The sequence below is a fragment of the Paroedura picta genome, chromosome 7 (genome assembly GCF_049243985.1).
Source record: "Paroedura picta isolate Pp20150507F chromosome 7, Ppicta_v3.0, whole genome shotgun sequence".
Lineage (NCBI taxonomy): Eukaryota > Metazoa > Chordata > Lepidosauria > Squamata > Gekkonidae > Paroedura > Paroedura picta.
In genome coordinates this window covers 99,735,228-99,747,477 of record NC_135375.1, presented here as the reverse complement: position 1 = coordinate 99,747,477, position 12,250 = coordinate 99,735,228, and the positions used below count along the sequence as shown (strand labels likewise).

The following is a 12,250-nucleotide window of genomic DNA, read 5'->3' as shown; positions in this document are numbered from 1 at the left end:
CTGAGAAACCCCGGGGGAAAAAAAACAATTTATATACAATCATGAACAATGGATCTTCATGCCATTGGTCAGTTTCGGTTTAATTTCTGTGAAACAACACTTGCATCATTTTATGGTTGGGGGTCACCACAACATAAGGAACTGTATTAAAGGGTCGGGGTGTTAGGAAGGTTGAGAACCACTGCTCTAAGTTAACAGCAAAAGAATATAATAACAATAATAGCTGGGGTTTTGTATCCAGCTTTTACTACTGAGAGTCCCAAAGCAGTTTAGAATTACCTTTCCTTTCTCCCCCTGCAACAGACTCCCTGTGAGGTAAGTGGGGTTGAGAGAGCTCTGAGAGAACTGGGACTGGCCCAGAGTCACCCAAGCTGGCTGCATGTGACAGAGTGGAGAATCAAGTCCAGTTCACTGGGGGAAGGAATTAAAACTCAGGCCTCCTTTATCTCTACTGCGTTATCATAATTCTTCTAGGCTCTGCTGGAGACATGTCACTTCTATGGCTGCAACTTGCACATACTTACTTGTGAGTCAGACCAGCTGAGCTTAGTGGAACTTACTTCTGAGTAGGCACAGGGCTGGAAAGCGGGGGGGGGGGGTGCAGCCTGATCCTCCACAGATCTCTTCAGCAGCTTGGGCCCCAATTTCGGACTAAGTGTCCACAGGACTCGCAGCCTTTCTATCAGCACCCTTCCATAATAAAAGTACATACATTCTACTGAATTAGTTGCCAAATATGGTTGTGTGGGGCTGGGTTACAGTCAGAGCCTGTGAAGGTTTTCTCAGGAGTAAATAGCCTTGAGTTCAATAGCAAGCAGCAAGCAGCCTTGAATAAATCTTAGTTGGTCTTAAAGGTGCTACTGGACTCTGATTTTATTAGCACATGAATTCAACTGTTCTTTACAGAGTAACAGACTTCCCTGCGATGCCAAACTCCAGGGATCCCCAGAATTACAGTTCATCTCCAGAGATCACTTCCCCTGGAGAAAATGGCTGCTTTGGAGATGGACTCCAGAGGTCCCTGTCCTCCCCAGTCTCCACCCCAAAATCTCCAGGTTCTCTCAGCCTGGATCTGGCAACCCGACCTCTCACCCCCTGCTGCTGAGTATTGTGGAAACCGGCACCCATAATTCCGACAGAGGTTTTTGGGTATCATTGGCTGGCACTGGAATGGCCAATAAGAAGATCGACGCTTTAAATCTGGTTTGGCTCATGCGCCCGTACTAACGAGTGACCCCTTCGGTCTCTTTCTGGAGCGGCGTTTAAGAGCGTCGGGCTCGTCTCCGGTCGCCCCAGGTTCGAATCCCCCACTCTTGCCACGGAAGCTGGCTGGGAGAGTCACGCACTCTCACCCTAACCTACCTCACAGGGTTGTTGTGAGGGTAAACCGGAGGATTTTACAGGAGGGGGGGGTCCTCTCTTGGGGAGAAAGGCGGGGTAAAAATAAAAGGAAATTAATAAATAAAATGTCTTCTCTGTTGCCTTTTCCAAGTTGGGGTGTGTGTGACATTGTCTCAGAAGAAGTGCGCGTGCACACGAAAGCTCACACCTTGACTAAAACTCTGTTGGCCTTAAAGGTGCCCCTGAACTCTCAACTTATCCCGCTGCTTCAGATGAACACGGCTACCCGCTTGAGCCTATTTCCAAGGAAGCCAGCATTTAGGATCGCAACCAGAGTCTCTCCGCTAGGGAGCTCAGGATCGCGGCTCCGCAAGGCGCCCGGGGGTTGGCCGAGGCGCGCGGCCGGGGCTGCCCCCTGGGGCTGATTAGCGCGCGCGGCCCCTTGCCCAATGGCGCTCGGGCGCGGGGAAATAAAAACGTGGCCCGGCGGCCGGGCCGCTTTATGGTTTCTCTCCACGCCCGCTCCCGGCTTCTCTTGCGTGGCTGCTGGTCCGGCCCGCGTCGCTGCCCGCTGCGCAATGGGGCGTCCTGCGCGCCAAGCTTTGGCGCTCTTGCTGCTGCTGCTGCTGTTCTTGGCTGGGGCGCGTGGCTGGGGGAGTCTGCTCCTTGGCCAAGGTGAGGCTCTCGAGGGCCACGCAGGGAAGTTGGAAGGGGCCGACTGGAGGCGGGCTCGTGGCGCTCCTGAGGGGAGTAGGGGGAGGGAGCGGTTTGGGGCCAATGGCTGGGGATGCCAAGTCCTCAGGTGGGACCTGCAGAGCCTTCGGCTGTATAGCGCATCCTCAGTCTAATGGGACCAGCTCCCTTGGAGAAAATTGCTACTTTGGAGGGAGGGCTCCGTAGCCTCATGCTCCATTAAGGTCCCTCCCTGCTCCAAATCCCACCCACTCCTGGCTCCACCCTAGGGGGCTTTAGGTATTCCCAACCCAGAGTTGGCAACTAGGTATTCCCAACCCAAAGTTGAGAAATACCAGGAAATTTAGGGGGGTGGAGTCTGAGGAGGGTGGGGTTTGGGGAGGGGCCTATAGAGTCCCCCTTCCTAGGTGGCTACTTTCTCTAGAGGAGCTGATTTCCTCTGTTACCACCTGGAGCTTGGCTGTGGAGGCTTCTGGTGCCAATGGGGATTGTAAACGGGGTAGCCTATTTGGCTGTCCTAGTGCCATGAAGAGCTGTTTTTTTATACCCCACTTTTCACTACTTACCGGAAGGAGTCCCAAATCTTTCTCTTCCTCTCGCTGCAACAGACGCCCTGCGAGGTTGGTGAGGCTGAGAGAATAGCTCTAAGAAAACTGACTACCCCAAAGTCTCCATATTAGAATCAAAGCCTCTACACCAACATGGCTCTCATATGCCCCAAATGAGGGTTCTTTACTCTGCCGCACACAGGAACTGCTCCCTGCCCTCTGAAATACCTTTCAAATACTTAAAAGGCAGCATGTCCCCTCGTCTTTTCCAGGTTGAACGTTCCCAAGTCTCTCAGCCGTTCCTCTCAAGGCTTGGTTCCCGGGCCTGGGATCATCCTTGTTGCTCTCCTCTGCACCCTCTTCAATTTTGTCCACATCCTTTTTGAAGTGAGGCCTCCTGAACTGCACACAGTACTCCAGATGTGGTCTGGCCAATGCAGTGTACAGCGGGGCTATGACGTCTTGTGATTTTTGATGTGATGTCTCTGTTGATGCAGCACAAGACTGCACTCATCTTCTTTACCACTCCATCATATTATCTCCTTATATATCACCAATATCCCAAGATCTTGTTCATGTACACTGCCCTCCAGAAGTGTATCTCCCATCCTATGTGCATGCTTCTCATTTTTGTGACCCAGATGTTGAATTCCGCACTTCCTACTAAATTACATCTTGTTCTCATTTGCCCATTTTTCAAGCATGTTCAGATCTCGTTGAACTCTGTCTCTAACTTTTGAGGTGTTTGCAACTTCTCCTAATTTGGTGTCATCTGCAAATTTAATGAGTAGAGCTGGGTGATCTTGGTCAGTTACAGTTCTCTTAGAGCTCTCTTAGCCCCACCTACCTCACAAGGCTACTGTTGTGGGAAGAGGAAGGGTTTGTAAGCCACCTTAGGACTCCTTCAGGTAGTGAAAAGTAGAGTATACAAACCAACTGTCCTTCTATTCTCTCAGGAAGGGGTAGGCAGCTTCTGAAGACATCTTTGCTGTTGTTTTCCCTGCAGACAGACGCTCTTGCAATGCCTTCGGGCAAGCTGTGTGTGAAGATAAATGTATCCCTTTCACATGGCTTTGTAACGGTGAACAGGATTGCCCTGATGGGTCAGATGAAGTCTGTGGTAAGTCTGACAGACCTTGGTTACAGGCTTGCCAATTGAAGAGCTGCTGCTTCACCTCACCGAATGATCCAACAGTTCAGAAACAACTTCTCTGGTAGTGATTCCCAATTTGGTTGCCAGCTTGGAGGGCATGTCTTGTAGTAGCCCATGGCGGCCATTTTGTGCCAGCACTCACTTCCTGTCACTGAGCTGCCAGAAGCATTTCAACAAGATTAGGCACAACAGGGCTGATGTTCTCACACAGAGGAGGACCTGGCAGTGAGCTAGCTTCAATGTAATGCTCATGAACTTATGAATTCAGTATGTGGGAACAAATAATTACCTAGATATGCAGCGGGGGTGTTCTCCCCCCCCCCCCCCGGATACTCCTTTCGAGCAGTGAAATCTGCTTTATCTTTAGCAGTCTGAATATAAGCAGAATAGTCTTTCTCCATGCAAGGCAGCATAGACCTTGTGGACTTTGTTGCACCAATGGGATAAAGCAACTTTGTAGTCTTGCATTTCCCAGGCTTAAAAGGCAAGAACAACTTGCAAAGCAGCTGCACTCAGGAAACATAGACCTGGAAGGGACCCCGGGGGTCATGTTGCTCCAATCCAGTTCACAATGCAGGAAACTCACAACGTTACCTAACTCCCCTCCCCCAGTGACCCCCTACTCTAGGTTAAAAACCTCCAGGTTCCCTGGGCCAATTTGGCCTGGAGGAAAGCTCTTCCTTGGCCCCCAAGGAGATCAAGCCTGTCTTGAAAAGGAGCAGAGTCAGGATTTAGATGGCTAGAAAGATGGTAATAACTCCTAGATCAGGATCAATATGTGATGGGAATTGAATATGTATGTTAATATGTATGCTAAAAGAGGATGACAAACTATACTTCATAGGTATTAACAAGACGGCAGTAGTAACTCCTAGGTCAGGGCCAATTTATGAAGGGGACTGACCTTATATCATTTAAGATAATAACAGAATATATTCTTATAACAGATCATATTCTCATATGTATTAACAATCACTTTGCTAAGAAAAATGGTAAAAACTTCTAGATTAGGAATAATATGTGATGGGAACTGAATATGTATGTTAAAAGAGATGGCAAACCATATCAGCTGGTCGCTTTTTTCTTAATTTTTCTGTAAATGCTTTATATAATAATAAATAATAAAACTATATTAAAAAAAAGGATTTAGATGGCTGATAGTGACAATGATGGCAGCTAGCTCGGTAGTTTTTTACAAACTTGCAAAAGTCTATTGGTACTGAAAGCCTCCTTACTTTAACATAACAGGTGGGGGAAATGCAGGAATATGGCTGTTACCACCTCCAGGTGCACGTCCTTGATTTGCTCAGGCAAGGTACTGCACACACAAAAATGAAATTAAGTTATTATTTAACAAGCATTTTATTTTATTAGTGATCTCGAATGGAAGTATAGGCCTTTGTGCCTTTTCTCCTCCATCCTCCCACCTTTGGACACACAGAATTCTGATGGCTCCAGAGATAAATGAACTTTATCTGCCTTAATCTTTCATAAACATGATTTTTTCAGTGGTCAAAACCACAGGTGCAGAGTCCACAGAAGGACAAATTGAGTGGTTGTCAGTACATATTTGCCTGTGCTAGGACAGCTGCTGACACAAAACAGATGTGCCTGCCTGCAGTCCAGAACAAACATTTGCTTGAGAAATGCAAGCAGATCTTTCTCCCTAACCCATCATTAATGTGGATTTTAAGCTCAATAAACCACCTTATAAACTACTGCCATTTCAACAGTTTGGCTAATGTCTCAGTCTTACAGACAAGAATTTTTGAGCTTGTGATGCCATACAAAGATTAAACTAAGTGAAGACCAGTAGTTCCGGAGTCAAGGAGCGCATAACCAGTGACTTTGGCATTTCATGTTGTCCAAATCTGTGTGTGATTTAAATGTCTGGGGCTTGAATGCTTAGGTTGTTCTGCAGAATCCTGAGTAAGAGGCATGGGAGTTCCTGGCATGGGAATTCAGAAACTTTAATTCCTTTTTCAACCTTTTGATCGTGGAGAAACTCCTGAAATATTCTACAGACTTTGAGTAACACCAGGAGTGGTGTCAGCTGGCCATGCCTCCTGGCCAGACCCCTAGAAACCACATTTATACAGTGTTCATGGCGTCGCTAAAAATAAATGCTTGCTAAATAAGATGTTGGCTTCATTTTTGTGCATGCAGTACCTGAGTAAAACAAGGAAACATTCATCTCAGCTGCCATAAAGCCCACCATGCAAAGCAGCAGTTCTTGTCAGTGGAAGTGATCTGTGATTTGGAGATCACCTGTAACTTTGGGAGATTTCCAGGCACCTCCAGGAGGTTGGCAATCCTAGCAAGACCTGAGAATCTATTTCCCCGGGGTCGGAAACGGCTGCCAGGGCAAGTGGAAATCCTCGGGCAGGCTATGCACAGTCCTTGTACTGGATCCAGTGTCCTTGTAACTCTCAGCTAGGGATACCAGCCTCACAAACTAATTTGGTTCATGAACTGGCCTATCAGTTCATGGTGCAGCCATAAACTCTACTGCAAAAATGTTTTGCGTCCATCCCTACTCTAAACATTATCTCTTGCGCTTCGGAGAAGTTGGCCACTGTTTATCTCAGACATAAGTGCTCTAATTTGTTCATTTCTCTAACATCTTCAGGACAGTGTTGCTTATGTGTCTGATAGAATTTACTCTATCCAGTACCTGGACTCCCTTGAGCTCTTGTCATAATATACTTGCTGAACAGTCTCTGAGTAAGAGAACTGATGGCCCCATTGTCACATTAAGAGCCGCCGGACTTTTCTCCCAGCTAAATGAGAAGCTATTAAAACAAACCAAATGCTACTCTATTTTTCCCTCTCCAGGAGAACCATGTCATGGTGACCCACAGACATGGCAATGCAGGGACGGGCGCTGCCTTCTTTCTACCTGGGTTTGTGATGGCGTCGTTGACTGCATGGACGGCTCAGATGAAAAGAACTGTGGTACGTATAAAAAGACTCCTTTCGTAGCTGGAGGAGCCCAGCCGTTGCCATGCAGGCATAAACTTCAACATTAAAACTTGCCACCCCTAGGATCCCATGCAAGAAGGGAATGCCTATTCATAAGCTGTTACCTGAAGGAAAGTGTCCTGCCCCTTTAACAGAAGGTTGGTGGGATGTTTACCGGATTAACTTGCCTCCATGCCATGAAAAGCTTCAGCTGTCCATTTCTATGCATTAAGGTACAGGACACCTCCCTCTGTGCTGGCAACCCAAACCATAGGAAACATTGTTTCCAGTGCCAGCCATCTCTGACATGAGGGCAGCACATCTGGAAGTCAACTCCACTGAACTTGGAAGTCAGCAGCGAAAATGTAGAACTCCTCTCTCTTGCTGAAAGAGCTACAGCTGTGAGAAAGCCTTCCAGGCCCTGTCTAGACAGGTGATTTCAGAGGAGCTTTTAACATGTGATGCTATTTGTGTTTTTCAACCGTTCTGCTGCAATCACCTTTTTGCAAGAGGAGGAATTGATGTTTTCCGGCAGGCGTGTTTTAACATGTAAAACTGGTCTGCAGTTCTTGGAGGTAGCCCCCGAAGGGAGATGAGATACAGAGAACATAAAAACTTCATATGTTACTGAAGATTCAAGGAATAGCTGTGAGCCCTAGGGATAGGACCAACACTTAGGTATTTGAGTATTAAAGTGAATTGTTTTTTCCAGTGCTTTGGACCTGCCTAGCTCAGCTTCAAAACCTGCCTAGATAGCCAGAAGCAAGAAGAGCTGGGTTTTTTATACCCTGCTTTTCCCTACCTGAAGGAGACCCAAAGTGGCTTGCAAACACCTTTCCCCTCTTCTCCCCACAACAGACACCATGTGATGTAGGTGGGATTGAGAGAGCTCTAAGAGAGCAGCTCAGATCAAGCTGTGATTGGCCTACGGTCACCCTGCTGGCTGCATGTGGGGGAGTGGGGAATCCAACCCAGTTCTCCAGGTTAGAGTCCGCTGCTCTTGAACCACTACAGCACGCTGGTTCTCACACTGACTCTCAGCTCTATGGTGTCCCCCCTAAGTCAACTGTGACTTGATCGGAAATGGAGGAGAAGATGCTTCCCGAATTGACATTGCCTGGAATGTTCTCTCAGTTCATTAGTTTGAAGCTGGGGTGTTTGACAGGCCCTTCTTCAGGCCACCAACTTTTCTTGCCTACCTAAGGAACAGGAAGAATCTTTTCTGGCATACCATTAACCACCCCCCACTAGAATGATGGCTTCATCTTCATTTACTGTATTTGCTTGTTAAAAATGTGTTCTATATCATGCGGCCTTTTAGAAACAGCCCTTGATGCTTCACAAATTTCAGAAGCGAAAGCCGTTTTAGATTTAGTTTGGCCTTTAACGCTTAACGCATCCAGAGTTATTTTAGGAACATTATTCTTCCCTCGGGTGAGGGGAGAGATGGCAATGAAAAGATATGTTGGAGAGAGACATTTAGTTTTAATGTCTTATAGGGCACATTTTTTAAAAAGTTATGATAGGGTGCCAGGCCCCTCCGGGCAGCTGTGGGGGGTGGGGAGGAGGGAGTCTCACCTGAATTTTCAGTAATGTGCTCACATGACTTCCAAGAGATGTTGGGGCAACACTTTAGTTTTTGAGCATAAACTATATGGTAAAATTGGCTTCTTCCCTAGAGTTTTTGCTCCAGAACCAGAGTATTGCTCCGACATGCCTGTGTCACATTGGCGTCACATAGACACATCACTAAAATGTCAAGTGTTTCCCCCCCTTATTTTTGCAGCAAGTCCCCCTGCCAGCCAGCTGTTTTGTGGCAGGGAAGTGGGGCTTCAGAGCTGAGGGCTCCTGCCATGACTGGTGGTCTGGCATCCCTATCTTTTGAGCAGTTTGCAAGTCTAAGCAATGAAAGCTGATGTTGTATCTTCCTGGGGTGGAATGTAGTTCATTCCTGGGCAAATTCGTGATTACTGCTTGTCCAAAAGTGTTGCTTCACTGGTTTCAGGAAAGGAAGTAGGGACGAAGACCTCTGTTAGACATATGATAGGTATATACTAAGCGGAAGGTAGGATGACCATCAAGTCAGTTGATTTATGGCGACCCCATAGGGTTTTCAAGATGTTCAGAGGTGGTTTGTCTTCCCATCATAATCCTGGTCTTCCTTTGTAGTTTTCCCTCCAAATATGAGCCAGTCCTTAGCTTCCTTAGCTTTGGCAATCTGATGAGATCGGGCTCACCTATGATAGCAAAGTCCAGGTATATTAAGCATATGGTAGGTGTATCACCAGGAATAAGGAACCTGAATGGCATTCCTTTCTAAAGATGTCTGTGAATTTGTCCTTAATGCCATAGCATACTTAAGGCTAAGTTTTGCTCAGAACTGAAAGGACATAACCCTGAAGGAGGTGGTTTGGCTGGAGAAATTAGGAGAATGTATCTTTTATGTAAGCTAACTTGTCTACTACATGGCCAAATGTCTGAAATTTGAAAACTGGAATGCTTTCCTGACCAGAATGAGAAATTAACCTTTGTTACAAATTTGTTACAACATCAGTAACAAACTAACATGTGTTACTGATGTTTTATGGTAGCATTGTAGTTTGTACTTTGTATTCGTTTTATTTCTATTTTTACTCAAAAATAAACAAAGGAATTTTAAAAAGAAAGAACCTGAATTGGTAAGGTCTGCAGGCCTGCCTCTTCTGTTAAGCTGGTTTGCATAACAAAGTGGTCGATGCCATAGGAGTAGCTGCCTTAATAGCCTAACCTTGTTCATAGCTCAGAAGCTAAGTAGGATCAGTATCTGGATGGGAGACCACCAAGGAAGATAAAGGCTGCTATGCAGAAGCATGCAACATTCCAGCCCACCTCTGTTCTGGACTGGAGATGCAGAGGTGGAAGGCCTTTGTCATGTGCATAACCACTGAGCATCAGGCCTCTTCTCTTTGGTGTGAAACTACAGATTGCATTTCAGGCTTTTTTCCTTTGAGGAAAAAAACAGTGTAGCACCATACTACTGCCTTTCACAACTTTTTTCCATTGAAAAAGCCCTGAAACATTCTTCAGACTTCAAGAAACCCCTGAATTGGTGCAATTGTGCAGAATATGGCTGGGAAGTGTCGCTGTATCCATGCCCACCCGGAGTCCCTCCCCTTCCCTACCCTCTCCAAGCCCATCATTGGCCATTTTGGGATGGGGGGCAGACTGACTTGACCATATATATTTGTATCGCCCAATAAATGTTTCACAAATATGCAAAATATATTTAAAAATAATTAACTCCCACCCATTTGGGAAACCCTTCCAGGGCTGTCAAGAAACCCCAGAGTTTCACGAAACCCTGGTTGAGAAAGCCTGCCATTCTAAAAGAAGCAATTGCTTCCTTGAAGTGAAGAGTTTACAGTGATCTGTCAGTTCTGATGCTCTTGTTGCAGCATGCGGGGAGAAGAAAGTCCAGTGCCAAGGGTCGAATCAGTGCATCGACCCATGGGAAGTGTGCGATCAGCACGTAGACTGCGAGGACGGCTCGGATGAAAAGAACTGTCTCCTGGATAAGTGCCTGACTGGGCAGTGGCAGTGCAAGAACCGAGTGTGCATCATGGCAGACTGGAAGTGTGACGGCACCGACAACTGTGGGGACTTATCGGATGAAGTCTGCGGTAAGCAATCTGGTCTGCTTTAAGTCAAATGTTTGCAGGTTAGTTGGTGCATGGATGGGTGAAAATGTGTCGAAAACTATCCTAGAGAAGCATGCCCTGACCTGGGTGTAAACTGCATGGAGCTTTTATTCCAACCCCAGATCGATTCAGTCCCTGCCCTCTACACAGAATGCAATTTCCGTTTGGATTTGGGGCTATTTAAAATTTCCTTCTGCAGCAAGAAGGATTGATCTGGAGTGACCCTACCTTTATTGTGCAATATCTTAGAGTGCCTTTAATCCTGAATATATTATAAAATCGCATTGTTTTGAATTGAGGCTCTCCTCCGTGGTAGTGGACCCGTGATTGGCCACAGGTAGTCATGTGATGAATTTGCCTTAAAGGAGAAGCCCCTTATTTCTCTCAACTTCTGTCGGTCCTGGATTTTTTTCTCCCTTCTCTGCCTTTTTCGATCTTCTCCCCCTCCCCTCCAAGAAAAGAAAGAGGCTCCTTGCTTGGCTCCTTTCCCCCCCCCCTTCAAGAAAAGAAAGCAAGAGGCTTGGCTTCCCCCCCTCCCCCCTTCTGAACTACCCAAACCACATTTCCTGTTTCAATGGGGAGGGGGGGGGAGAAGAAGATCTGAGTTCAAAGCGATCTGAATTCAACAGAATTGACAATGGAATAAACAAAGTAAGTGCAGACTCTGCCCTGGACAGCCCTGGCTCGCCCACTCCTGTCAGATGTCAGAAGTTAAGAAGGGTTGGTCATGGCTAGTATTCGAATGGGAGTACCAGGCAATGACGAGACATTTCTGAACTTATCTTGCCTGGAACACCCTGCGGAGTCCCCATAAGTCAACTGTGGCTTGATTGGGAGGGGGGGGACGACAACAAAGAAGCATACAGTAGACTCTTGTTTTTTAAAATGTTTTTGTTTTAAAATACAGTATTGTAAATAAAGCTTGCATTATAATGTTGTTACATTCTCCTTTATATCAGCTTTTCTCAACTCTTTTACTGCCGAGAAACCCCTGAAACATTCTTCAGGCTTCAAGAAACCTCAGAAGTGGCTCAATAGTGCAAAATATGGTTGGGAAGCAGAGCTGTGGACATGCCCACCGGGGGCCCCTCCCCTCCCCACCCCACCCAGGCCCATCATTGGCCATTTTGGGAGGGAGGGGGTCGACATGATCATATATGGTCATATCACCTGATAAAAATTAATTCTCCCATCCTGCTCTACATTCGTCCTTTATCACTTAACAGCAAAACTTTAAAATCTCATACAAACTTGACTTAAAGTTACTTTTCCTCATATGTCGTCTACTTACATAAGGAATATTTAACTGCCAGTGTAAGCTCAACAGTGTTTTTACCCTGCATCCAGTTCCACATATCTAAGCCATCTTATCTTTTGAGCATATTACGTCAAATATTAGCAAAATGCTTTGGGATGCTTTAGGATGGGATGGGATGCTTTAGGATGGGATGCTTTAGGATGCTTTGGGCTGATCCTGCGTTGAGCAGGGGGTTGGACTAGATGGCCTGTATGGCCCCTTCCAACTCTAAGATTCTAAGATACTTTTCCATCTAGAAAAACATCAACATTATCATTATGACATATTGGAAGGAATTCATTTTCTGCTTTTTAGTAGATCTGCAAATAATCTGCTGTATCATTTTGAAGAGTATAGTACAGAGGTGGCCTGTGGCTCTGCAGATGTCCATGGATTATAGCATTCTGGGAGGGGCTCAGGGACATCTGGGGAACCATATTTTGGCCACCTCTGGATAGTACATAGAGTGGACTCCTGGAATGTCTTGATCTAAAGTCTGAGGGTAAATTCAAACTGAAATATTTAATTGCTGGGTTGGCTAAAAATAAGTGCTGGGAACTGCCACTTGAGACCCACCTAG

The 12,250-nt window shown here is 46.2% G+C and overlaps 1 protein-coding gene across 1 annotated transcript in view; it reads left to right on the top strand.

Moving 5' to 3' along the window:
* Positions 1–1,853: 1,853 nt before the first annotated feature.
* LOC143841398 (low-density lipoprotein receptor-related protein 2-like) overlaps positions 1,854–12,250 on the top strand; it is a 64,823-nt gene continuing 54,426 nt past the window's right edge. Inside the window, exons 1-4 of the mRNA XM_077345659.1 lie at positions 1,854–2,016; positions 3,589–3,702; positions 6,571–6,690; positions 10,131–10,355. Coding sequence (XP_077201774.1) covers positions 1,920–2,016; positions 3,589–3,702; positions 6,571–6,690; positions 10,131–10,355 — 556 coding nt within the window. The 5' untranslated portion in view covers positions 1,854–1,919. The remainder of the gene's footprint in view (positions 2,017–3,588; positions 3,703–6,570; positions 6,691–10,130; positions 10,356–12,250) is intronic.